Genomic DNA, 27,989 nt, shown 5'->3' with positions numbered 1-27,989 from the left:
GGGGGATGTAGGGAACGACAGCAAAATAAAATCTCCTGTGTGGGTCAAGAAAAACCACAGGACAAAAATGAAAGTGCAATTCAATTTTTGTAGGATGCAACTTAACCAAAATTTAAAGAAAAACCTGTAGTTCAAATGTTTACTTACAACCGAGTGATTGTGGTGCACGCCTTCAATCCCAGCACTCAGGAGGCAGAGGCAGGTGGATTGCTGTGAGTTCCAGGCCAGCCTGGTCTACAAAGTGAGTCCAAGCTAGTCAAGGCTACACAGAGAAACCCAGTCTCGAAAAACCAAAACCAACCAACCAACCAACCAACCAACCAACCAAAAAATGTTTACTTACAACAAAATCAAGAAATAAACAATAACTCCACAGTCTTAGGATACAGCTCTGTTGAAGGAATACTTGCTAAGCATGTCAGGCTGTGGACCCCTAGCAAACATAAAACTGTGGTAGCAGAGGCCTGTAACCTCTGGACTTGGGAGATCAAAGCAGGTGGATCCTTGGCTACATTACGAGTTCTTAGCCAGCCTAGGTATATCATGGGCTTTCTCCCCCCAACCGCCCCCAAAAAAGTGAAACTCAGGAAAATTGGAATAGGGGACATCCTTGACCTGATAAAGAGTTTCTACAAAACCACTCTTTTTTTTTTTTTTTTTTTTTTTTGGTTTTTTGAGACAAGGTTTCTCTGTGTAGCCTTGGCTGTCCTAGACTCGCTTTGTAGACCAGGCTGGCCTCGAACTCACAGCGATCCGCCTGCCTCTGCCTCCCGAGTGCTGGGATTAAAGGCGTGCGCCACCACGCCCGGCCTACAAAACCACTCTTAAGATCATGCTCGGTGGTGAAATTCTTTATCTTTTTACTTAAGTGCACTGAATTGAACAGATAAGCTTGCCCCTGATTCCTGCCGCGCCCATCAGGCATGAAGCCCCGCCCTCTCGCCTGGACACTGCGCATGTCAGGCCTCTTGTTACCTCCACGTGGAACTTCGGGCTCCCTCACGTGCAAACCGCCAACTTCTCCTTGCTAACGGTCTAGCCTCGTGGCAGATGCAAGGATCCTATTGGCTGAGTTCTATAGGCAGGCGCAGGCGCAGACACAGCAATCCCTATTGGCTGCATTCCATAAGCGCATGCGTAGTGAACGGTGGGGGTGGGGTGGGGAGGGGAACTCGTGGCGTGGAAGCCCGGGAGCCGTGGTAGAAGCCGAGTGGATGCCATGCTGCGCCTTGCAGCCAAGCTGGTGTCCTTCTTCTGGAGGAGGGAGGACATCCCTGAGGAGGAAGTCGGGCAACCAGGGAAGGAGCTGTCGGAAGGTAAGAGCGCAGGAAGCCCTTTGGTGGGCCTGTGAGGTGGGCCGGGGCTGTGACCCCCCCCCAAAGCCACGCTAGGGTACATGGCTCAGGCACCCCCTTCCTTCCTTCCGTGTGGTTAGAGAGCAGGCCACTAGAGGCTTAGGCTTGACCCTCGCTTCTTTCGCAAACCCAAATGAGCCAGTGTCTCGTAGTCGTCATTTTCTCAGAGAAAAGAGTGCGTGGGCGAGTGCCATGGCGTCCTCATTCTCCCTTGCCTTCACTGGGCATTATTTTTTGCCACGCAAGGTAACCAGATATCTCTGCGCATCTCTCTGCCTGGTTTCTGTTCCCCACAAAGCTCCCCCCTCAATGTACCCTCCCTGTGCCCCTCACAACCAAGAATTCTGTTTCAAAATAATCCTTCCAAGCGTAGTAAGTCGGTGGCAGCTTCTCTGGTTCTCAAATCCAGCCAGTTAAATTCTGCACCCCCCCACCCCCCCACCCCCCCACCCCCCACCCCCCACCCCCCCACCCCCGCACCCCCCCACCCCCGCCCCCCTCCCCCGGAAATGCCCACACTCTGCCTTTCTCCTATAGAGTTTAATTGTAGTGGGATTTGCTTTTTTTTTAAGAGTGTGGGGGGGGAGGGGGGGAAGGTGGGGGGGGGAGGGGGGAGGGCGGGGGGAGGGGGGAGGGCGGGGGGAGGGGGGAGGGCGGGGGGGGGGGAAGGAATGTGAATACCACATGTGGGTGTGTGGTACCTCCAGAGGCTAGAAGAAGGTGTCAGGGGCTACATACATACAGATAGTTATGACTGACAACTGCCTCCCCATGGGTGCTGGGAACTAAACTTGTGTCCTCTGGAGGCCACCGAGCCGGTCTCTCTGGCCCTGGGGTTATTTTTTGTTATCAATATGACCCCTTTGCTTGCTTGCCTCAGGTGACACCAGGTTGAAGACGGTGCAGGGCGTCGTGACGAGGTATTGCAGTGATTACGGCATGATAGACGATCTGATCTACTTCTCCAATGACGTGGTGACCAGCAAAGTGCTTCTAAATGTTGGCCAGGAAGTCATTGCGGTTGTTGAAGAAAACAAAGTGTCAAAAGGACTGAAAGCAATCAGGGTAAGTCTTGGTTTACAGGGAGTAGTCACCTGTCACCATGAGTCACCCACCACATTTGCTAACCTCTTGGTCGTTGGCCTGGCCAAAGATGACAAGGTGAAGTGTGCCTGTGAGGGGAGCTGTCATTCATTACGGTGGTTTCTGTTTTAAAGAAAACAAATGATGATGATTTGTAATTCAGAAAGCAACGGTTTCCTATAAATTTTATGCTGTGGCATATACTCCTTATAGTTTTTTTAAAAAATTATTCTCTAGTGCTTTTAAACATTGTTTAAAATTATAAGGATTATAATTATACACACACACACACACACACACACACACACACACACACAGGCCTTTAATCCTAGCACTTGGGAAACAGAGACAGGCAGAGCTCTGTGACTTCAGACCTACCTGGTCTACATAGTCATAGTGAGACCTTGTCTCAAAAAAAAAAAAAAAAGTACAAAGGCTCTACTCTGTTATTTACTTAGCAAAGATGATTAGTAACTTCTATTCAGCACTTTTCATATAAAAATAGTTCTTTGGTACTATAAACTCATAGCGGTAGAATTGATAGATTAAAGGATACATGAACTGAAATGATTTAAGTGAGTAGTTACTAACATTGTATGAGCTTGTTTACATGGGTGGATGTTAGGGTCTATACTCTGCACCTCATGATAGCCCTGCAGGAACTCTCAACCACTGAGTTATTGGTGCAGCTCTCACAAGTTTCATTTTTTGTTTGTTTGTTTTTTGGTTTTTTGAGACAGGGATTCTCTGTGTAGCCTTGCCTGTCCTGGACTCACATTTTGTAGACCAGGCTGGCCTTGAACTCACAGAGATCCACCTGCCTCTGCCTCTTGAGTCCTGGGATGAAAGGCGCGTGCCACCACACCCGGCATAAGTTTCATTTTATATAGTTACATGTTTTTCCCATTTCAGTCTGTCTCCTTGACTGTTGATTCCTAAGTATTCTTTTTTATTATTTTTTTTATATTTTGGTTTTTAGAGACAGGGTTTGTCTATGTAGCCTTGGCTGTCCTGGACTTGCTTTGTAGACCAGGCTGGCCTTAAACTCAAAGAGATTCACTTGCCACTGTCTCCCAAGTGCTGGAATTAAAGGTGTGCGCCACCATACCAGGCTAAGTATTTTAGTTTTTTTAAATAGAATCTTACTATATAGCATGAGCTGGTCTAGAGTTTCACAGTTTTCCACCTTAGCCGTCCAGATGTCAGAATTAAGCTATGTACCACCATGTCCAGCTTCTTTTTGAAGCTTAATTTCTTTTGTTTGTATGTATGTGTTCTTTTTTTTGCAAGCACACAGAAACAAAACAAATTGTCTAATACCTTGTCAGATTCAATAATTAGCTTTAGCCATTTGAGGGCTTTTTTAGAACGTAAAATATTTAGGAACGTACACACAGGATCAAACCATTTGTGAACAAAGATAATTTCACTCCTTTTCTAGTTTGGATGCCTTCAGCTCTTTTCTTACCTATTGTTTTGGGGAGAACTCTTGGTACAGTGTTGAATGGAAGTGAGGAGACTGGCCCCCTTGCCTGTTTCCTGATTGCAGAGGAAAGCTTTTCATCTTTCAACACTGGATTGATGTTAGCCATGGATTTTTAATTTATAGTCTTCACTATGCTGGAAAAGATTCCTTTTTATTCCTACTTTGTTGTTTGTATTGTAAAGTATTGTTAGAATATTGTGGAGGGAGGGTTGTTTTTGGTTTTTGTTTTTGTTTTTGAGACAGAGTTTCTCTGTGTATCTCTGGCTGTCCTGGAACTTGCTGTGTACACCAGGCTAACCTCACAAAGATCCACCTGCCTCTGCCACTTGAATGCTGGCATAAAAGATGTGAGCCACCTTACCTGCCCTGGAAATTTTTAATATAAAATCACTGTGGCATCTGTTCATTTCATAGTGACAATTTCCATAAAGACATTAGAATTTTTTGGTGCTTTGCCTGCACGTATGTCTGTGTACCTCATGTGTGCAGTGTATGAAAAGGCCGGAAGAAGGCATTGGATTCCCGGGAACTAGAGTTGGAGATGGTTATTAGTTGCTGTGTAGATCTTGAGACTTGAACCTGGCTCCTCTGAAAGAACAGTAAGTGCGTGTAACTGCTGAGCTATCTCTACAGCCCCAACATATTTTTATACAATATGTATACAGTATTTTATACATATGCCATATGCGTTTGCCTTATTAGACACCATCCTTTCTTTCCTATCCCAGAAGGTTTTAATTTAGTCAAGTTATTTTTATGCATCAGTGGAAATATTCACATGGCTTTTCTTCATCCTATCAAGGTGATAGATGAACTGAAGTTGAAATTCTTAACCACTTGTGCATTCTGGGATAAACCCTCTTTGTCCGCGGGATCATCAGCTGTTACATTCCATTTGCTGACATTGTCTTGAATATTTCACATGTGTTCAGAAGAGATTGCTATACAGCCCTAGCTCCAAACACATGCCAGTAAGATTCTGCCTCCCCTGGGGCTAGACGTACAGGTGAGGCTTTAAGAGTGGTTGGCTTGTGATTGCTCCTGAGTGGGACTCTTGCCTTTTTAAGGACAAGCCTTAGAGCCCCTTACAGATACCTTCAGGAGCTGGAGAGATGGCTCAGCAGTTGCTCTTGCACAGGACCCTGTTGCCCCTATTTGGGTCCCAGCACCCACATCAGCTGGCTTACAACTACCTGTTACTCCCACTCCAGTGGGTCAGATACTGTCTTTTGGCTTCCATGGGCAGGTGTGCGTGTGCATATATCTGTGCACACACACATGCGTGCACATACACACACACACACAGAATTTTTTTCTTTGAGACAAGAGTATCACTATGCAGGCCTGCTTGACCTGGAACTCACTACGTAGATCAGGCTGGCCTCTAATAGAGACCACCTGCCTCTGCATCCTGAGTGCGCTGTGACTCTTGCAGTTTAAATCCCTTCAGAAGGCACTTTCTGTCTATCAGAAAGCAAATCTTCACCTTTGAACCTGCCATGCCTGGTCTTGAACTTCCCAACTTGAGATGGGGGTGTTGTCAATAATTTGTTTTTCTTATTCTCTTTTAGTAACAATGTAAAGATCATTCATTTGTCTGACAGGTAGAAGCTGTCTCTGATAAATGGGAAGATGATAACAAAAACTCCTGCAAAGGGTTGTCAGACTCCAGACCCAGAATGCTGATTGGCTGTGTGACGTCCATGTTGGAAGGTGCTGGCTACATCAGCCAGACCACATACTTCTCTCTGGAGTGTGTGTGTGAAGGTAGCTAGATAGATTTGTTTCATATTTAAAATTGTTTTCTGTCTCTGAAGTAAGTTTTATGAATTAAGTTTGAGTTATTGAAAGAGTCATGTTTGGGAATGGCTGCCAGGCGTTGGCCTCACACAGGGATTCTTGAATTTGGGTGGACTTTGGATGGTGGGAGGTCACCGTCTAAATACTTGTTTTGCATTTGTCCGTCAAACACATTGACTGATCACTTAAGTTGCTAATATAAAAATAATGTGTTGGTCTAACACGGTGGTTCTCAACCTTCCTAATGCTGCAACCCTTTAATACAGTTCCTTATGTTGTAGTGACCACCAGCCATGAAATTATTTTCACTGCTACTTCATAACATAGTAATTTTGCTACTATTATGAATTGAAATGTAAAAATTTTGGGAGCCAGAGGTTTGCCAAAGGAATCATGACCCACAGGATTGAGGACCACTGGAAAATGTGCTTTTCTTTTTGTGTGTTGAGACACAGTTTCACATTGTAGGCCAGGCTGGAACTTGAAGTGATCTTCCTGCCTCAGTTTCCTGAGTGCTTGGTCTGACCACAGGCCTGAACCACTGCACCTGGCTTGAAACGGCTCTTCCCAGGATACTTGACATGTGTTAAAGTGAGGCTTGGGTCACCTTGCATATATCCAAATTCTCTTTCTAGCCAAACTAAAATTTTACTTTTACACCTAAAGAAATAATTTGCTGTATCATTCACTAAGTTTAATTTGATATATATTTACTGTACACCTGTCGTCTAGTGAACACGCTGCTAGTTGTTGGAGACTAAAACAGTGACAATCTGTTTTTCCTTCAGGCAAAAAGCTATACATACTTCAGACAGGAAGGGAGTTGGAAATGTAACCATGGAAGGGGCTTTGGGGCTGGATACCACTAGGCTGCATTTCAAAAGATACATATCAGCTGCCCTGTGGCCTGGGTACCAGGAAGCTAGTGATGCTAGTCTGACTGGTGACCTCTGGTGCCCACAATGAAATGAACAGGTAGCTGCTGGGATTTTGAGCCTGGTTTTTCAGAGGAAGCCTGAGTTCTAGTAGAAGGCTGCCTGTGACTGTCTAGACCCCTCAGCCGTGCCAGCTGGCAGCCATTCCCAGGGCAGCCTTGAGTGTCTCCAGATCGAAATGGCAGAAGGTGTTTGTGGCAGTCTTTCTGGAATAAGCACCCTGCCACCAGTGGTGGTGACAGAAAAGAGATGCCACCAGTGGACAACCAGGATAATTCCTGAAAGGCCTTAACATCCAGTAGTTTATAATATACTCTAAAACCACAAGGGGGGGCAAGCTGTCAAGATTTACAGAAGTGTTTGTGGCAGTCAGCAAGTTGTCCAGGTTATTCTGTTACAAGCAGCAATTGAACTCTTGCTTAGAAATGGGCAGTAAGCCGGGCGTGGTGGCGCACACCTTTAATCCCAGCACTTGGGAGGCAGAGGCTGGTGGATCGCTGTGAGTTTAATGCCAGCCTGGTCTACAAAGTGAGTCCAGGAGAGCAAAGGCTACACAGAGAGACCCTGTCTCAAAAAACAAAAAAAACAAAAAAAAAAAAACAAAAAAAAGAAAGAAAGAAAGAAATGGGCAGTAAAAATAATGCTTAAGTAAATCACTAAATAAACAATAAATTGGCATCTAATAATTGATCTTTTCTAGCTTATTCTACTTCATTAGTGCTACAAAAGGTTTACCTGAGGAGTAAGGGTGAGCTTACAGATTTCCTAATACAGAAAAATTAAAGGGAGGCAAAAGTTCTTCCGTGTGGTGAGAGTTGTGCTCAGAGATGTGAAATTTTCTATTACTGTGATTATAAAGCCCAATGACCATAGCAAAAGAACATTCTTGAGAGAAAATTCAATGTGAAAGACACTGCCGAAGGGCCCCTGAGTAGGATCCCAAAATACGGCACCCCAATAGTGAGCAGTAGATGATGGGGCTCTACCTGATCCAGGAGTCTAGTGCCAGATGCAGCCCCGGGGAGCTTCTCCCTGGCTCTGGTTCCTCTTTGTTAATTACAGCGGTCACTTGAGTTGTTCTCATCTCTGACACTGTGAGGTCTGTTGTTGTTTTAAGGCCTGTACCAAGGCTGGTCGGGTGGCTCAGTGGTTAAAGGTGCTTTTATGCAACCCTGGCCACCTAAGTATGAGCCCTAGAACTCTTGTAAAGATCAGAGGAGAGAACAGACGCCCCAGAGGTGTCCTCTGACCTCCACACATGTGCCACAGAATGCAGAACCTACACACACGCACGCACGCACATGCACACATACATATGCACATGCACACACACATACATGCACCCACATGCACAATAATAAAATCCGGTTTTTACAGTTTACAATCTCTGGGTTCACAGTGGGATCAAATATCCTGCAACAAGTAATAATAATAAATTTTTTAAAAGTTAAACCTTGCACCAACATCTTCTCCTTCTATCCCTGCCTTCCAGTCCCTACAAAATTAAACTACTATTGATCAGTATTTTGATAGTATAATCACCAGTGCTTTGGATGCTGCTTTTCATAAACACACAGAGCCATAAGCAGAATTATATTAAAGATTATTTCAGAAAATTGGCCCTAATTTCAAAATAAAATTAATGTAATGTGTGTTATTTATGTGAGTGCATGTGGAGGGCATAGGTAAGATAGGTATCCAGTGCCCTCCTCAGTTGCTGCCCACCTTTTATTTATTTGAGACAGTGCAGCCCAAACTTGCCATTCGGCTAGCACGGCTGGCCAGTGAGATGCAGGGATCTGGCTGTCTCCACTCCTCCAGCACCGCAGTTATGCATATGCACAACCACATGGTATTTTATGTGGATTCTGGGATTTGTGTCACCCCAGCCCCAGTTCTCGAGGGTTTTATTCTAGTTTGGATTTTTTGAGACAGAGTCTCACTATGTAGCTTGGAACTCTGTATAGACCAGGCTGGCCTTGAACTCACAGAGATATACCTGCCTCTGCCTCTTGAGTGCTGGGATTTAAGGTGTGCACCATGATACCTGGTTAAAAATATTTTTTGACATGGCAAAATATAGAAAATAGATGCATTGTAGCACAAGCAAGGGCGAGCACCACTGACTTAGTGGCTGCAGGACGGTTAGTGCCTGAAACTCTGCTCTGCGCAGCTGATGTGAGAACAAGCATGGATTGCTTCAGGGTGAGGTGGTTACGTGAGCTGGACCATGACAGAGAAGAGGGAAGGTGGGCCAGAGATTACTTCAGTGTGCCATAACCCCAGAGTGCACTACACATTTGACTGTTACTGAAGTTCTCTCTTTGGCCATTTTAGGTTTCCACCCATGCAAGGGAGATTGGGTAGAGGCTGAGTACTGGATCAGGCCTGGAACATGGAGCAGCGAGGCGATCTCAGTGAAGCCACTGAGGTACAAGCGTGTGGATAAGGTAATGCGCTGATGAGTGGCTCCTGCATTTCATCAAGGGAGGTGGGGCTGGAGTGATGGCTCAGTGAAGAAGAATGCTGGCTGTTCTTCCTGAGGACCTAGGTTCGATTCCTAGCACCCGCATGGTGCCTCACAACTGTCTGTAAATCCAATGCTAGGGGATCCAGTACCTCTTCTGGTATCCAAGGGCCTTGTATGCACATAGTGCAAAGACATTCAGGCAAAGCCCCCATACATAAAAGTAAATAAAATTTAAAAAGGAAGTAGAGCAACATCACTCCTGCATCGCTATGATCTGACTGATAGTGGTCCCTGGATGTGTTAAAGATGTTCTAGGACAAAGCATATGCCTGACAAATTGAGGCCCTTGAGCTTCCTAGTCAGCGGGTGATTTAGGGAAGGACGTGGAGTGCAGAAGCACTGAGTTTGCACTGCCGTCAGGTGGATGCATGAGGCTAGAAATGAGGGTTAGAGCTGAACTGACCAAACAAATGCTTCTGAGAACAGGCTTGGTGTTGAGAGGACAGAAAAAAGGGGCAAGGGAGCAAGCCAGCTGTCATTCAGGACCCTCCATTTGTAAACCTCTCAGTTGTAAAAGGGACACCCCCAGGATATCTCCCCCAGGCGCCTGCCTGTCTCTGGGTCTTTTGAAGTGGCCCTAAGGAGCCAGAATAATTACACCTTTCCTACCAAATGGGATTTTATGAATTTTCTCTGGAAACAGAAGGGAATATGCTTCCTCTTATCTGAGCTCAGGTAAATTGGCTTTCTGGAGAGGAATTAACTCAAAACCTTTGTCCAGAAAAATTCCACAGTGGGGAAAAACGTCAGCTATCACCATCAACCTCTTATTCAGCCCGAACACTCCCAGGCTTCTGTGTGTCCATGTTGTACTGGACCTTAATAGCTTTCCAGGGCCACACTGGATTAGTGAGACTCAGAGAGGCAAGGGTTGAGGACTGTGCCCCTTGTCCATAGACACTTTGAAGCGATATGCAGCTGTGCACTTGCAGGTCTGCATTTCCAGCTTGTGTGGGAGGAATGGGGTCATTGAGGACAGCATCTTCTTCAGCCTGGACTCCCTGAAGCTGCCAGAAGGGTACATACCGAGGAGACACGACATTGTCAACGCTGTGGTGGTGGAGAGCAGCCAGTCATGCTACATCTGGAGAGCGCTGTGCATGACCCCTGTGAAGAGGTGGTACCCAAACGGTTCTTCTTTGGAAATAAAAGGGCCAATTTTAAGTATACTTTGAGAAGCTGTAGTCAAGTGCTGTCTAACATTTCAGTCATTCTTGGGTTGTATATATGATGCTGGTCCATCCGATCATACCACCAGGCGGACAAGATGGCTCAGCAGTTAAAGTGCTTATTGCCAAGGCTAACAGCCTGAGTTCAATCACTAGATCTGATGAAGAAAGAACTGACTACCACAAGCTGTCCTCTGACTTCCAGTGAGCTCAAGCATGTACACACCACACACACACACACACACACACACACACACACACGAGAGAGAGAGAGAGAGAGAGAGAGAGAGAGAGAGAGAGAGAGAGAATATGAATGAATAAGGAAAAGATGGGTTTAAGTTTTTCCTCAAAGATTGTATCGTGTAGTGCCACTGTGGCCTTTGTGTGTAGCCCAGGTCTTGCATATAGCTAGCAATCCTCCTGTCTCAGCTTCCTGAGAACTACAATTCTTGTTGTACCACCATGTCCAGCCACCACGGGTTCTTGGACGTTCTGTTTCTGCTCCATGGCATGTCCATTCTATCTTGACCATGGAGTGGAAGCTGCCAGGGCACTGCCAAGTTTAATGCTTGAACACAGAACACGTGGATGTAAAGAAGCAGAGAACTCCTTTTTGAGAGAAAACGTTTATTTTTCTGAAGAGTGAAACTTCCCATTGAGTTGTTTTCCTGTATAGTCAGTTATTGCTTAATAATGGATATATGTTCTGAGAAACGTGCTATCCATCAGGCAGCTTAGTGATTGTGCAGGTGCTGTAGAGTGCAGGTATATAAGCCTATTGCTACAGGATGCAAGTTTACAATGCATGCTACTGTGCCACATACCGCAGGCTATTGTAACACAGTGTTAGTTGTACATCTGGACAATTGCAAGTGTAGAAAAGGTACAGTGAAATACGTAAGCAGTGAGCATTTTTCATTTCCATCTTATTCTTACAGAATCAGTGTTAAGCATGAAGTCCCATTGTAAAGGAAATGTAGTCATGTAGCTGTCAACTGTACTTAAAAAATTCCAAACACAAGTTTGGGGCAGATCTCTGAATGCAAGAGCCTATGTGTGCCACCTTCCCTCCTTCCAACCATCCATCCCTTGTAGTCTGGGAGGCAGTGGAGAACAGAAATCTGAGCAGTGAAACCCCTGAGGGAGTAGGTCAGATGCCACCTATTTGGCTCCTTTAATCTTTGGGGGATTTGTGACATGGCTTGAGAAACTGTGGGACTTGAAGGCTCCCTGACTGACCTCTCTGTCATGTTATTAGGCAGTCAGTCCTGCGGCGGGTGGGGGTGGGGTGGGAGGAAGATGAGAAGAGGCAGCAGTGCTGCAGGGAGGCCTCAGCACCTTGACACTGTTTGGTGTTTTCTTCAGAGATGCCACTACTGGTGAGGCCCCTCAGGAGCCCTATGGAGCCTTCTTACTGAAAAACAAAGGGAATGTTGAAGTTACAAGAATGACCAATTTTGGAACATTGAAGGAAGGAGAAAGAAAAACACTGGTGATCTGGATAGAGTAAGTGTGCCCTGGGGCTTCAGGTAAAGGGGGACAAGGGGGCTTTAAACTGTGACTTAAGATGGTCTGTAGAAACAATTGTATATTGCCTATTTATTTTCCCTCTGAAAGTCTATAAAATATTTCACCCCTCGGGCTGGTGAGTTGCCTCAGTTGGTAAAGGCACCTCTGTTGGAGGCCAGAAACCTCAGTTTGGTCCCCCAACCCCACGTAAAGGTGGAAGCAAAGAACTGATTACTTTGAGTTACTTTCCAGCCTCTATAAACACACACTAGGCATGTGCCCACACACATTTTGCAAGGGAATTGCTGCAGGTTTAAGGCTGGTCTGTTTAACAAGACTATCCCACACTCTCCACAACTGTTCCCTAAAATGTCCTTCACACCGAACATTGCACAGATGTTTGCAGGCGCCCTCCACAACAGTGAATTGTGTGGTTTTGGTTGACTGTAGTGTCTTAGCTCTGGAAGTCCTGATGCAGTATGTGGTTTTCCTTTGTTTTTTCCAGGAATAAAGGAGAAGTCTCTCAGGACCTTGTCAGTTGTAGACTGGCCGGCTGGGATAAAGTGCAGCAGTTTAGATTTGAGGCACAGAGCAGAGGCCAGTCCTGTGCAGGGGAGGTTTCTGTTCCTTTTCTGGAGAATGAAAATGTTAATTCATTGAATCGTCACAGAGAAGACAGCACTGATGAGACACCAGAGAGCAGCCTGGTGAACCACACAGAAATCTCTCCAGGTAGATCATCGTGTAGCTGCTTCCCCATCAGGCCCAGGAACTGAGCTGCCTTGTGTCCTGAGTTACTGAGTCTGCCCTACTCCCTGGCAACAGTTACGCCTGAACCCTTTTGAATTTGGGTCCTTCGCCTCCTGTGGTGTTGGAGCTAGGAGAAGGACAGAAACAGCTTGACACAGACCAGCATGTGCTTAGGAGATATGGGCACTCCTCAACTAGGGAGATTTCTGGGGCCAAAGCCCTTTCTCCAGTCCTGACTGGTCTTGTAGGTACATCCCTCCCCCACTTCCATGCTCTATTAACTGCCTCCAAAATTTGATTTGTGTGTGTGAGCATTCATTTCCAACATTGTTAGGAGTAAGTTACCTTCCCCACAAACTGTTGGTGTAAATGTCATTCCCCAGATGGCTGTGCTTGTGAAGAAGAAAGTAGAGAAAAAGGAAACACACCAGAGAAAGAGGAGCCTGAGCCTGGGGGGCTCATACTTCCAGGAGAGAAAACTTCCATCATGGTCACATGTGATGCCAAGTATGTGCTTGTTTCTTTCATGGATAGCTGAATTCTTATAGTGTGAAACGGTCATGCCTTTCTCTGATGGAACCAAATCACAAAGACAAACATTGGTCTGGAAAATGTCCCCCTTCGATGGGATCCACTCTCATCGCAGCAGACCACCTGACTCCATCTTTACAAAGAAAGTACTGTTCATGACCCATTTAGATGTGAACTCCCTCCCTGCTCTTGAGCCTTTCTGATGGTAGCCATCTTGAGTTCATTTTCACTGTGTCCTGGTGTCCCTAAGATCTCAGCCCATCTACACTCCTCTTCTCATCCTCTGGGCATCTTCTCAAGATACTAGAGCAATAGAGAAGCCAAGGGGGAAAAGGGGGTACAGCCCAGACTGGGAAGTCCTGTCTCCATTCTGTCATGGTCACCTGGTTGGTTGTAACCTGGTAGCAGTCCCCCGCCTCTCACTCAACTCCTTTTTCTGTTCTCTCGACTCATGTTGCCTACTAAAGTTGTGACTTCTCAAAAGCATGTAGTCACCAGGCTTCCTTTAAATCTTTTTGAAGATGTAAATCTGACTGCCTTGCTTCAAACCCATCAGATCATAGGTTACCGTTAACCAAATACAAGTCCTCCAGTCACCCATAGAAAATGCAGGCAGCTTAGCTGGGTTTTTAACCGTGAATTAATGGGAGTAATTAGGTCGAGAAAAACAAAAGCAGAGGTTACTGTGCATAGCAGCACCTGTGTTAGAGTCACCATTGGAAAAAGCAATCAAGTAAAAAGAATACCATTTTAATCATAGTAGAAGTCTTATTTGAACTTGATGATGTTGAAAATATTTTCCGTTAAATTTCAGAATTATAGATTGGACTATTTAAGCACCTGAATTTATCTTGATGTATTAGTTATTTTGCTTGTTGCCATGATAAAATACAGCAACAACAATTGAAGGAATAAAGGGTTTATTTTGGCTCCCAGTTTCAATCTAGCAGGGCATGGTGGCGCTCATCTTTAATCCCAGCACTCAGGGATATAGAGGCAGGTGTCTGAATTTGAGGCCAGACAGTTCTACATAGTGAGTTCTACAGAGTGATAGATGCGGGGTGGTGGGGTTGGGGGGGGCTCTCAAACAAAACAAAGCAAGGAAGTATAGTCTCATGGCAGAGAAGTCACAGCAGCAGGAGCTTGAGGCAGCCAAATCCTGAATGCTGTTCTGATTGAACACTTCTCAGCTAAGCAAATAAGTCCATTATCTTTAAATTCTATTTTATTCAAGTTCTCAGAATATAGGCAGAATGAAGTCAGATTCATAGCCAAAATATCACACATATGACCTCTAGCCCAGATCCTCCACTCCGAAATCTCACAGCCTCCAATGTCCATATTTTTCTCCGCATTTTTGTCTTGTATTCTACCTGAATGACCCAGTAAGCCCGCTTCCAGCATGCTAGGAATTTTCTAGCCTTAAGTACAAACCTCTTTCACATTCCAGCCACAAAAATTTCAAAAGGCCTAAGACCCACATAATCAGATTCACCACAGCATTGGCCCACTTCTCAGTATTAGATACTTTTCCTGTTGCTATGATTTAAAAAAACAAAAACACCAATGAGGCCTCCCCTTCTCTGAGAAGGAAGGAGGGGTGTGAGGGTGGGACTGGGAGGATGGAAGGGGCTGGGATCAGGCTGTAAAGTGATTAAGTAAATTAAATAAATAAATGTCCCAATGAAAGCAACTAAAGGGAGCTATGGTTTGTTTTGCTTTGCAGTCTAAGGTCACAGTTTACTGCGGCAGAAGTACCATTGCATGTACAGTCAAAGCCGAGAGCAACGATGCCTGCTCACAGCTTGCTTCTCCTTTTTATGTGGTTCAGACTCCCATTTCAGGGAATGGAGGCACACAATCAGCAGGCTTCCTACTTCAGTTTACCTAATTAAGAATAGCACCCATTTTTCCATTGAGTAGATTTGGCTTCTTTGTCAAAAATCAAGTGGCCATATATGTGTGGATTCATTTCTGGGTCTTCGATTCTATTCCATTGATCAACCAGCCTATTGCTGTGCCAGTACCATATATACTGTTTTAATTACTGTTGCTCTATAATACAGCCTGAGATCGGGTATGGAAATTCCTCTGGAGGATCTTTTATTGTATAGGATTGGTTTTGCTATTCTGGGTTTTTTGTTTTTCCATATGAAGTTGAGAATTGATCTTTCAATGTCTTTAAAATATTTTGTAGGTATTTTGATAGGGATTGCATTGAATCTGTAAATTGCTTTTGGTAAGATGGGGTGGGGAGGCCTGGTGGCACTCAAAGAAAGAATAAGCAGGCTACCAAGATGAGACTTGATAGCCTATGACCACATAGTGGGGTAGGAGGTCCCCCTTGGTCATGGGCCTAGGAGAGGGGAATAGGGTGAAAGCGGGAGGGAGGGAGGAAGGAAGGATACAAGTGATGAGATAACAATTGAGTTGTAATCTGAATAAATTAATTAAAAAAAAAAAAAAAGGAATAGCACCCACAGGCATGCCCAGAGGCCTGTCCCCCTGCTGGTGACAGATCATACCACACCGCAGTTGGAGCTCCCCATCACACTTGGGAAATACTACATTTCTTGTTTTATAAAGTAAACTTTTCCATGTAAAACATTACTGAAAAAAAGTCAGCCTGTCTGTTACTTACAGCTTTGCCATGTCCTTGAATATTGAAAAGGGAATCAGATTGGACCTGCTTTATTCATCACTGAGGCTGCGTTTCTGTTTCTCTTTGAAGAAATCCTGGCCGCTGCAAGGAACTTCTTCTGCTGTGTTTTTCCAACTTTCTCATCGGACGACATCTGGAAGTGAATGTTGTCAGCCGTGAGGAGGCACTGATAGCTGTGCGTGAGCCATTTTCTTGGAAAAAGCCTAAAAGCTCCCAAACGTTAGTGTCTGCAAAGACTACAGTGGTTGTGACCACACAGAAAAGGTACCATGAGATAAGTGTGTGACTTTGTGTCTTTTCTTTTTACATGTTCTGGAAAGGCAGACATGTCCTGGCAGGCAGCAGTCATGTCACCTCCCTGCCTTCCCCCACCCCCATCCCTGTTCCTGTCTGCCCCCCCCCCCACAAGGACGTAACAAGGGCAAGGCAAGGATGCGTTTCCATGGAACTTTTAAGGGCAGAGTGTGTCTGCTACCATCACTGTCTGTGCAAACAGGCCCCATGCACCCCTCAGCTCTGCTTTTCCTTGGCAGATCTTGGGGCCACTTTGAAACCAGAGTGGATTAGCTCTTGGCTCCTGCCATCTGCTCCTGGGAGGACTGGCTTTGATGTCCTACCACTGTACCATCAGCAGCGGATCTGTGCCTTGCTGGCTCATTGCAATGTAGCTAGTTTTGGGCCCCAGGAAGCTGTTTGAAGATCTGGTACCATTCAAGAATGACCTCTGACTTGAGCATAGAAGGCTTGTGGGCAACCCATTCCTGCCCGGATTAGGTCCCAGGTTCCTTCTGCTCTTGTCTGCAATTAAAAAGCATAAAACTTCTGAGAAATGTATTTTATTCCAAGTTTGGCTCCCAAAAAATGTGACCTATGTATGTGGGGGTGTTAACTGGCTGTGTTCTGGGGACTGGAGATACTGTTGCATCATTGTCACTACTGAGGGTTTGAGTTCAGGTGCTGCCTACAGCCCATCAGGGCACGACTGTTATTTTCTAATACTGGAAAATTCTGGATTTCAGATCATGTTAACCCAGTAACAGTCTAAGACAAAGGATGATGGACTTCTACATTGTAGACTGAAAGTGGAATGCATTAGCAGATAGTGTTATGGGAATGCTGAACTTGTCGTTGGCCATGGTTTGGAAGGCAGCTGTGTGGCCTGGGGAAAGTTTCTTGACCTCTCTATACCTTAACTTCATTTGTAAGATAGTCTCTACCTCATGTGGTTTGAGGAGTAAATGCTATAGAGCACATAAAATGCAGTTTTCTGGCACAGAGCAGTCAGTAAGCGTGATGGTTCTTGCTCACTTTCAGGGGCATGCGTGCCTAGGAGAAAAGCCCAGAAAGGGAGTGAGATGTTACCACATCTGCAGACACCTATTATTAGACATTTTTGTTGGTCTTTTTTTTTTTTTTAGACAGGGTTTCTCTGTGTACTGCTGGCTGTCCTGGAACTTGCTCTGTAGACCAGGCTGGCCTCAAAACTCACAGAAATATGCCTGCCTCTGCCTCCCAAGTGCTGGGATTAAAGGTGTACACCACCTCTGCCTGGCTGATTCTAGATTTTAATTCCTTGTCAATTGGTGAAATTTTGCAGGCTGGCCCTTTACTCTAGTTGTATGTTTTTTTGTTTTTTTGGGGTTTTTTTTTTTTTACTGTATAAAAGCATTTTAATTCTGTATAACTCTGTCAAGCATAGCTATTATTTACTGAGCTATTTAGTCTGAGCCTTGCCAGTGATTCTATCATGAAATGCAGATTCAGAGTTGTGGGTCTTTGATGCAGTTTGAAATGAGTTTAGCGAACTGGAGGTAAAGACCTATTGCATTCTTTTGCATATAGCCGCTTACATGATTGGTTGGGGACTCTTGTGTCATTTCTCTGCTGTTGTTTTTTACACCATTGAAAATGAAATGGTTGTAGCTGTGTGAGTCGTTTTTGAATTCTTTCTATTCCGTTGTTGTATATGAGCAGAACTCTATTATGTTTGATTTTTTTGTTTTGGTTTGTTCTGGTTTGTTTTGGTTTGGTTTAGTTTTTGGGTGTTTTTTTTTTTTTTTTTTTTTTTGAGACAGGGTTTCTCTGTATAGCCTTGGCTGTCCTGGACTCACTTTGAATGCAGCTAACTAGATGGAGGCATAAGCTTGGGGGTGAACCTAAATTTCTCCAGAGAAACACAGCGAAGAACCAACACATGAGATGAAGCAGGTTCCACCGAGGGCAGCTTTTATCAAGTGTGCCCTTATTGGCGACGGGGCAGTAATGTTTCTAGTACTCCCACCTTCACTAAAGTGCGTCCTAAGAGTTTAGATACTCAGGAAGTTAAAAGTGTCTTTAAACTCCCTGATTTGAGCAGGCTCCTGGGACTTTCCAGTCTTGTTCCCCTATAGCTTGCACAGCTCTGTCCAGCTCTGTTGCAGAGACAAGAGTGCCAAGCCAGAGCTTGTGTGGAGACAGGGTCCTGAACCCAGAGTGGCCTAGTCTGGTTCTCACGTCAGGTGTTTCTGTGAACAAAAGAGCTCTAGCCTTTGTGAGACAGGGCAGGCTATCCGAAGAGAAAGGTCTCATATGAGCATCTCTAACCCAAAACCTGAAGTCTAAAAACTTCTGTTGACATGACTGACAAACTTCCGATCCTGTTGCATCTCAGAAAACCTGCGGCTGTAAAATCTATATACATATTCCAGAGTGAAGAAGAAGTAAGGGCTGGCAGTACAGCTTAGTGAGAGAGTGTCTAGCAAGCGCGAGTCCCTGGCTTCAGTCTCAGGGCTGGAAAAAAACATAGAAAATCTGAAACATTTCTAGACCCATACATTACAGATACGAGATACTCATAAGCATATAAGATGTCTAGATTAAGAATTACTTTCAGGGGCTGGAGAGATGGCTCAGAGGTTAAGAGCACTGCCTACTCTCCCAAAGGTCCTGAGTTCAATTCCCAGCAACCACATAGTGGCTCACAGCAATCTATAATGAGATCTGGTCCCCTCTTCTGGCATGCAGGCATACATTCAGGGAAAATACTATATACTTAATAAATAATAAATAAATCTTTTTTAAAAAATAATTACTTTGTGTTCAGTAAGTACTTGAGATGCACCATGAAAACTGAGTTCAGTCTCCAGAACCCATGTAATCGGGCAAGTCACAATGGTGCATCATGTTGTAATCCCACCACTGGGGAGGGAGAGAGAGGCAGGTCCTGGGATTTGTGGGCCAGCCAGCCTGGCCTATTCAGGAATCCCTAAGCCAGAGAGACTGCTTTAAAAAAAAAAAAAGGTTGAGGCACCTGAGACACAACACCTCTGGCCTCCACACGTGTGTGTATACCACACACACATGTGCACACGCACACACCTATGGACACATACAGATGCTTATACACATATAATATAATTGCTTTGATTTAACTTTGTTTCTTTTAAGGAACTCGAGGCGACAACTTCCAAGTTTTCTTCCACAGTATCCAATACCAGATAGATTAAAAAAATGTGTGGAACAGAAAATTGACATCCTGACTTTCCAGCCACTTCTTGCAGAGGTAGGAGAACATCTGAAGGCTGTGGGGTGTTACTCACCAGTACAGCTCCATTCACGGCCAGGGTGAGTCTTGGGATTCAGATCGCCTGTTAGGTTTCTACCAAAGGCAACTAGAAATTTCAGGATGACAAGAGAGAGTCACCTTCACGCATCACCTGGTGTTCAGAGCGGGAATGGGAGATTGAAGCCAGCCTTCTACTGTGTCAGGGCCAGAAGCTTTCCACACTGACTTACATATAGAGTCCCAGCACTGGTGCTAAGTGGAGAAACATAGAAAATCAGGGTCTCTGGGAAGACTTAACTAAGCACTGACTCTCAGAAAGGGCCAGCCCTTCTGAACTCAGCACAAGGCACATGCACAACTGTGGAGTCAGAGGTCCTTTAGCTTAGCTCTTAGCTGGAAATGCCACAGTTATCCCCTCAGCATTCCCTTGTCCTCTGCATTGCCCCTTAGCATAAGTAGATCTGTGACCTTTACTGAAATTTCCTTCACAAAAATGCCAGGGGAGCAGGCAGACAAAGGCTTGCAAGGATGGCAGAAGACCACTTGTTTGAGTTATGAGGCTGCAAAGAAGTCTAAAAAACAAAAGGTTCAAGGTCTGACATTGGATGTTTGCCCTATCCCAGGAAGTGTTTGTTGTACAGTTTTCTAATTGTTTGAGGAGCATCCAGATACGTGAGAATGTGTCGACTAGAGACAAGGATGAGGTCTATACAAGCAGGACTTGAGCCTTTCAGAGGGCATCTTGAGAAGCTAAGCATTTGTGGCAGCAAGAAGTTCGTTCCCTGTGAGCAGCCCTCAGAGGGTAATGCCTGAAGCTTCGAGCAAAGCTGAGACTATAATGGAAGGTTTAAGACTATTACATGTTATAAATGACAGTGTTTCTACTATATAAATTAAAAAGTTTTCTGCTCGATCTGGGGAGATGGCTCAGAGCTTAAGAGCACTGACTGCTCTTCCAGAGGTCGTGAGTTCAATTCCCAGCAACTACATTAATGTGATCTGAAGGCCTGAAGGTGTACATGCAGGCAGAGCACTGTATATAATAATAATAACAACAACAACAACAACAACAACAACAATAATAATAATATCTAAAATATTAAAAAATGATTTGGGCTGGGTGTGCTGGCGCATGCCTTTAGTCCGAGCACTCGGGAGGCAGAGGCAGGCAGATCGCTGTGAGTTCAAGGCGAGCCTAGTCTACAAAGTGAGTCTAGGATAGCCAAGGCTACACAGGAAAACCCTGTTTCGAAAACAAATTAAAAAAAGAAAAGAAAAACAATGGTTTTATTATGGGAAGCAAAGACACTTTTCTACCATCATTTCTTAGCACATGTGTGTAAAATTATAAGTATATGGGCTTTTCTACATCCACCCTAGCTCCCAAATAATAACACAGAGACCTATTATATTTCTTAATAACCATCAAGCACCATAGCTGGACAGATACTCATCTATTCTATCCCCTCTATTGTTGATGCTAATTTTAAAACTATTTTATTTGGGGCATTTACTGCCTCTACCTCCCTTCTCTACCCTATTCCCTTCCGACACCCCCAACACTAGGTATGAGAGAAAGGTTAGTGGAGAAAGGGGGTGTTAACCTCTTCTCCTGGTTGTTTAGGGTTGATTGAACGAATTCAGTCCTCCAAGCATGCTTTGGAGCCTTTTCTCCCCTCCAAGCCACCACCTTCTGTCTCTGTCTCTGTGTCTGTCTGTCTGTCTGTCTGTCTGTCTTTCTCTCTGTCTCTCTCTCTCTTTCCTCTGGCCCTCCTCTCTCCTCTTTAGCATGAGGCAGTCCATTAACAGCGGGCAAAGACCACGCCCTGCACTAGGCAATTATCAGTGCCGACAAACTAAAGCCCAAACTAAAACCCCACACTTGGGATTAAAACAAAAACATGTAAAAAAAAAAATGTTTACATAACGTAACTGAGTTTTTAAAGAAACCAAAGCTCCCATTACACACGCTGGCCAGGCTACTTCGCAGCCAAGTACTGTGTTACCTGACACTTAGTTTCACCCTGGCTGCTCCTGTTCCATCTTTGTTATCATGGTGACCCCCACCCCACCCCACCCCACCTGGCCAACCTCCTCCTGTCAGTCACTCATGGTGACCTCCTCCTTCACCTGAGACCCTCCTCCTGGGATTGCAAGTCCTGCTTCAACTCTCCTGCCCAGCTGTAGGCTGTTCAGCTCTTTATTAACCAAGCAGACATGCTGGAGAACAATTTTTACACACTTTGAGACAGGAGACTCTTCACTAATAATGACAGTGCCCACGCGCAGACTGCAGCCAGAACTTTGGGCACAGAAGTCAGCATCTGAATACACAGTGCACAAGACCATCCCCTCAACATCTCATTTGTGTTTTTTTATTATTGTTTTTGTTTGGGTTTTGGTTTTTTGTTTTTGTTTTTTGTTTTTAGGGTTGTGGTGGTGGTGGGTTTTTGAGACAAAATTTGTCTGTAATCCTGGCTGTCCTGGAACTCACTTTATAGATCAGGCTAGTCTTGAACTCAGAAATCTGCCTATGCCTGCCAAGTGCTGGGATTAAAGATGTGTACCATCATGCCTGGCCAAATGTATTTGGTTTTAAAACTTGCTGTTTTAGTTTATGACTTTATTTCATTTGAAAATTTTTTTAAAAAGAGGGCTGGTGTCTTAATTAGAGTTTTATTGCTACAAAGAAACACCTAAAAGCAAGTTCTGGAGTAAAGGCTTTATTTGGCTTACACTTCCAGATCATAGCCATCATTGGAGGAAGTCAGGACAGGAACTCAAGCAAGGCTGGAACCTGAAGGCAGGGTCTGACGCAGAGGCCATAGAGGGATGTTACTTCCTGGCTTGCTTCCCACGGCTTGCTCAACCTGCTTTCTGATAGAACCCACCATGGGCTGGGCCCTCCCCCATTGATCACTAATTGAGAAAATGCCTTACAGCTGGGTCTCATGGAAACATTTCCTCAACTGAGGCTCTCTCCTCTCTGATGACTTGTGTCAAATCGACACACAAAACCAGCCAGTACACCTGGGAAGATGGCTTGGAAAGTAAAGCATTTGCCATGCAACTATGAGGACCTGAGTTCATTTTTCCATCACGCAATTTAAAACAGATGTGGCAGGGTTGGGGTGGAGATGGGAATTCCAGGCCTCCCTAGCCAGCCAGTCTAGCCAAAATGGAGAGCTGCAGGTTTAGAGATTAAAGAGCCTGAGGAGATGCCTCTGCAGTTACTATCCCTTGCTCCTGTTGCAGAGGGCAGATCCCAGCACCACATGTGAGTCATAACCTTTTGTAACACCAGTTGTAGTAGGGGCACTTATGCCCTCTACTGGGCACTGCATGAATGTGGTGTACTTGCATACATGCAGGCAGGCAAGCATTTATACACATAAAAATAATAAAATAAGGTAGGAAAGTGACTGAGGAAGACATTCTGACATCAGTCTCTGGATGCTACGTGTACCCAGCACAAATGCACCTTACATGTACACATATACGTGTACACACACACAGAGGATTTTGACTGGATGTTAGAAATTTCTACTTCTGAAGTGGCAAAAACATACTTCAGACTTTAGTGTGTGTGTGCAAAACTTTCTCAGTACTGATAGTATACATTCACAATGCTTGCTGTCATAGTTAGCTTCAGATGTTAACATGATGGAATCCATAGCTACTTGGGAAGAGGGAACGCCAATTGAAGAATTGCCTCCATCATATTGGTTTATGGGTATACCTGTGGGCATTTTTCTTTCTTTTTGTTAACTTTTTCTATTTAATGTGTATGAGTGTTTTGTCTGTATATGTCTGTGCATCTTTTGTGTGTAGTGTCTGTGGAAGCCAGAAGAGTGTGTTGGCTCTCTGGGGTTAGAGACTGGTGTGAGCTGCCATGTGGGTGCTGAAAACTGAATCCTGGTCCCCTGGAAGAGCAGCCAGTGCTCTTACCCTCTGAACCATCGCTCCAGGTCATGAGGCACTTTCTTAACTGCTGATTGGTACAGGAGGAGGGCACAATATGCAGTCCCATCAGGAAGGCCTGATCTGTGTAAGAAAGGAAGCTGAGGAGGCTAGTAAACATTATTCCTCTGCTGGCTTCTACTTAACACTCTCACCCTGAGTTTGTTTACTTAACTAGTTTTCATAGCAAGAACTTCTAGAAATAAGTAGAAGTTTGTTTTGTTCGTGATCTTAGTGGAATAGTCTTCAGTTTTCCATCACTGAATATGACTTATAAAGCTCCACCTTTATCATATTGAGAAAGCTTCCCCCACGCTGAGGTGGGTCTTTTTAATGTTAGGATGCTGAATATGGTCAGATTTTTAAAAACTAGATGATCATGTGCTTTTCTCCCTATGTACTGTTAAGTGGTTTGCTATATTTGCTCATTTTCATAGGTTTGACCTGTACCCACATCCTAAGAATAAGACGCCCCCTGGCCATATGCATAATCCTTTTAATGAACTGCAGCATTGTTTGCTAGCATTTTGTGACTGTCCTTGTATAAATATCCATAAGAAATACTTGTCCATTTTGAGGGATGTATGGTTGGGTAAGTTCTGTTTGGTTGATTTTGAGATGGAATCTTGCTGTGTTGTCTGGGATAGCCTCAAACTCCTGAGCCGAAATGATCCTCTCTCGAGGTACCACTCTTTCTTTTTCTCTCCTGCCCTTTTCTCTACCCTGTCCTTTTCTCTCTTTTCCTCTCCCTTCACCTCTCTTTTCTCTTTTTCTTCCTCTTTGCTTTTGTTTTCTTCCTCCTCATTCCTTTACATCACTGTGTCACTGTGCAGCCCAGGATAGCCTTAAACTTGTAATCCTCCTGCCTCCATTTCCTGAGTGCTGGGATGATAAGTGTGTACCACGTGCTTTCTCATTCCCTGTAATGTCCTTTTCTGGCTTTGATATCAGAGTCATGATGGCCTCTTAGAATAAATCATGAAGTATCCTCTTGGGTTTAGGGAAGAGTCTGAAGAGGATTTCAGCCATTTCTTTAAATGTTCTGTAGAATTTTTCTCATGAAACCACTAGGTCCTGGGAGTTCCTTTGTTGAAAGAGCTTTTGGTTTCTGATTCAGTCTCCTAAGTACTTAATGCTGTTCTGACTGTCTTGCTTCTTTGTGATGAAGTCTTGGTAGCTTTTCTGTTTCTAGGAACTTACCATTTTATCTAGATATTTTTACAATTACTTCAGATGGAAGGGAAGCTGTTCCTTTACACTGTATCTAGGCCAGGGGATATCCTGTCCTCTTCCACAAACGTCTATGGAAGTTACACTGCTCTTTTTAGAATAAACTCAAAGAACTGACAAAAAGATTAGGGACAACAGAGTTACCTGAGAGCCCAGACTATGGCAGGGAATAGAGGTTTTGGCCGATGAAGAGCAAGAGCCCTGTGGTCCTGCATAAGCCCAAGGGGGGAGGTATGTGGCCCGGTTCATAAGCTCTGACCCTGAGTCATCTTGTCTGAATATAAGCAGTGTAGCAATCTGCTCCCTAGACAGATATGGGATGTGCTGTTCTGCCTTCAGAGACTGGATGGTTATTTTTTCAGCTTTTGAACATGTCCAACTACAAGGAGAAGCTGTCCACTCTGCTGTGGCTGGAAGAGATCCATGCAGAGATAGAGCTCAAGGAGTACAACATGAGTGGCGTCGTCCTGAAGAGGAAGGGGGACCTGCTGGTTCTGGAGGTGCCAGGGCTCGCCGAGAGCCGGCCTTCCCTCTACGCAGGTGTGTTCTCACTGTGGACTAAAGCTCACACTGAGGCCAGATAGTTTTAACTGGCTGCATACTTGAATTGCGTCATTTCTGTTCTTTGAAATAACATTTACTTGAATGGAAATTATCTAGCATGTATGTTACACCCTTTGTTACACATTATCTTTAAGCAACAAATACCAGAAATGTTGTTATTTATTATATTTCATTAAGACTTGATTTCACAGTGAAATGGGAAATTTATGATTTTATGTTTGACACATGGTAATGTGTTTTTTACCTAGGTGACAAACTGATTTTAAAATCTCAAGAATACAATGGACATGTCATTGAATATATCGGCTATGTCATGGAGGTGAGAGAACAGTCCTCAAAGATTAAAGGTCAGATTGACCCGTCTACCTTCAGGGAGAGAACTCCAGTGGCTTCAGCTGTATTGTGGGGAATTTAAAGACACAGTGAATCTTTGAGCAATCTTTGTTGTGTAAAAGAACTTTCTGTCTAAGAAAGTTTATAATTTTCAACTACATAAAGCTACTTGTAAGCCATGTTTGCATTTACTCAGCTTTGGAAAGTGGGCATGTTCTAAAGAGCTAGCAGGCGGGAGCCTCAGGAAGAGGGACACACGAAGTAAGTATGGTGCTGAGGCCCTTCAGGAGGACGCTCTGTATTTTATAACTTCAGGCGCTCACTCAGTACACACTTCAGTCTCAGCATGGCTTCCCTGGGTTCTGCCATCAGTTTTCTGGCCAGAACATGGGGTAGGATACTCAAGCTGATACAGAAGGCTTCAGAGAGGCCCAGATGATGTCGCTGGTGGAGAAGCCACATCTGAAACAGGTAGTTACCGTGCTGAAGTCAAGTTTCCTGTCTTTCAACCAGTGTAGCCTCCTGGTCCTGGAGAGTTATGCCATATTAGGAGAGTCGATTTGGAAGGTTTAGGGGAGAGAAGACGCAGGAGAGCTCTTGCTGAGAGCGTCTCACTTCCAGCTGGCCACCTCACAGGGTCCTCCCGCCAAGTGTGAGCTGGATGTCTTAATTCAGTTTCTGTTAGGGTAAAACACCATGACCAAAAGCAGCTTGAGGAAGAAAGGGTCTCTTTGACTTAGAGTTTACAGTTTATCATCGGGGGAAACCAGAGCATGAACTCAAAGCTGGGACCTAGAGGCAGGAAGTGAAACAAAAGCCAGGAGGAATGCTGCTTATTAGCTTGTTTCTCAGGGCTTGCTCAGCCTAATTTATCACCCGGTGACCTACTCAGATGCAGCACCTAAAATGGGCTGGGCCCTTCCAGACCAATCATCAATCAAGAAAATATCCCACTGCTTTGCCTATGAGGTGTTTTCTCAATTGAGGTTTTCTCTTCTCAATGACTAACTTGTGTCAGGTTGACATAAAAGTCACTAGGACTCTAGGGAGCACATGGTCCCACTTGCAGCTTCCCAGGATCCCTCTTGCCTTTACTTCTGAATACTCTGTGACTCTTTAAAGTTGTTCTGGTGTTTCTAAGTTGCCTTGTGCTTGCTTACACATCTCTCCTTTTTAAAGATCTCATTTACAGCTTTTTCAGCTAAAAGGTCAAGTTGGTCTGCAGCATCCTAAGCGGGTGAGGGTCATGGCCCTCACTCTCCGTAGCTTGGCGTTAGTGTGCTTAGTGACCATTAGGTTATGCATTCCTTTTCAGTTTTTGTAGTCACTGGGTAACTCAGCTGTCCTGACACAGGGCTGTGGCAGCAGCATCTGAGGGTGACAGGACTCAGGCTAGAGTTTGTCCCTCCCAGTGTTTTTGCCTGTACATCACCCCCTGCCCACCAACTCGGGGTCCAGAGGCTCACTGCAGCTTCTGACCTTGCAGTGTCAGGCCTGGGCTTCGGGAAGCCACAGCCTCAGTGCACTTCCTACATGATAATGTCTGGGTTCCTTTGGCAGCTTTGGTTTTGCTGTCCTGTTTCTCCTCGTTTCTTTCCTAATCAGGAGAAAGTATGAGGTATTATTTTATGCAGGGTCTGGCTTTATTTATTCCCAGTACTTCTGGAAAGGCAAGTCCTGGTGTGACATATCTGCAGGCTTATTAACTCAGTAGGATCACTTTGATAACTCAGAGCTTTGGGCAGGCTGATCTCCTTTGAGTCGTATGCACTATATTGTCAATGTACTTGGCACAGGGAGAGACTGGCTAAGTGTTAGTCACCCCTATTTCTATAGCTTAAGACTGATTTAACCCTTTCAGTTAGTTTTGAAGATACTTAAGATATCTGTAAAATGGTATTTTCATGTGTTGCCAGATATAGATGCAGGATTGCCCAGGAAGTTGAGTGTCTGTGGAAGTTGAATCACTCGTTTGCTTTTTAGATTCATGAAGAAGATGTAACTCTTAAACTTAATCCAGGCTTTGAACAAATGTATAACTTCGAACCTATGGATGTGGAGTTCACGTACAATAGGTAAGGCTTTAGCGAATTTAATTAACACTTTTTTTCATCTTCCCAGATGTCTATCCTTGAGTGAATCAGTTGATGTTTCCATGAGCATGCAAGAGATGGCACATTGGCCATTCTACACTGTGTGAATGATCCAAGGGTTAGACCCCAATTCCTCCCCCTGAAATAAAGGCATTACCACTGACTGTGTCCTGAAATGACAGTCTGGGACTAACTCAGGCTGAATGTGACAGGGAGAACAGAAGGATTGCTCAGCATTCCTCAGAAACTGTCCAAAAGAGCCACTTCCCTTATCTCCCCTGCCTCTGGCAAATGGGGCATCGGCTCTTTTGTTTTGTTTTGTTTTTGTTTTTCGAGACAGGGTATCTCTGTGTAGCCTTAGCTGTCTTGGACTCACTTTGTAGACCAGGCTGGCCTCGAACTCACAGAGATCAGCCTGCCTCTGCCTCCCAAGTGCTGGGATTAAAGGCGTGTGC

The 27,989-nt window shown here is 44.6% G+C and overlaps 1 protein-coding gene and 1 long non-coding RNA gene across 3 annotated transcripts in view; one reads left to right on the top strand and one right to left on the bottom strand.

The window, feature by feature from the left end:
* Positions 1-982: 982 nt before the first annotated feature.
* MOV10L1 (Mov10 like RNA helicase 1) overlaps positions 983-27,989 on the top strand; it is a 67,056-nt gene continuing 40,049 nt past the window's right edge. Inside the window, exons 1-13 of one of the 2 annotated variants that reach the window (XM_084803201.1) lie at positions 983-1,316; positions 2,236-2,420; positions 5,529-5,691; positions 8,997-9,109; positions 10,122-10,306; positions 11,724-11,864; positions 12,373-12,599; positions 13,001-13,124; positions 15,880-16,074; positions 19,237-19,351; positions 24,907-25,084; positions 25,357-25,427; positions 27,425-27,516. In XM_084803201.1, coding sequence (XP_084659327.1) covers positions 1,220-1,316; positions 2,236-2,420; positions 5,529-5,691; positions 8,997-9,109; positions 10,122-10,306; positions 11,724-11,864; positions 12,373-12,599; positions 13,001-13,124; positions 15,880-16,074; positions 19,237-19,351; positions 24,907-25,084; positions 25,357-25,427; positions 27,425-27,516 — 1,886 coding nt within the window. In that variant the 5' untranslated portion in view covers positions 983-1,219. Of the gene's footprint in view, positions 1,317-2,235; positions 2,421-5,528; positions 5,692-8,996; positions 9,110-10,121; positions 10,307-11,723; positions 11,865-12,372; positions 12,600-13,000; positions 13,125-15,879; positions 16,075-19,236; positions 19,352-24,906; positions 25,085-25,356; positions 25,428-27,424; positions 27,517-27,989 lie in introns of those variants that run through there. The other variant, XM_084803202.1, reaches the window with a different exon arrangement.
* Positions 12,382-19,783, bottom strand: LOC311609835. Its single transcript, XR_014783518.1, has 3 exons — positions 19,389-19,783; positions 15,790-15,943; positions 12,382-12,499 (listed from the first exon to the last, which is right to left on the bottom strand). It is a non-coding gene; the product is annotated as an uncharacterized lncRNA (long non-coding RNA).

This window comes from Acomys minous (assembly GCF_964271855.1).
Source record: "Acomys minous genome assembly, chromosome: 12".
NCBI lineage: Eukaryota > Metazoa > Chordata > Mammalia > Rodentia > Muridae > Acomys > Acomys minous.
The sequence above is the reverse complement of the archived record's forward strand: the minus strand, read 5'-3'. Positions and strand labels throughout refer to the sequence as shown.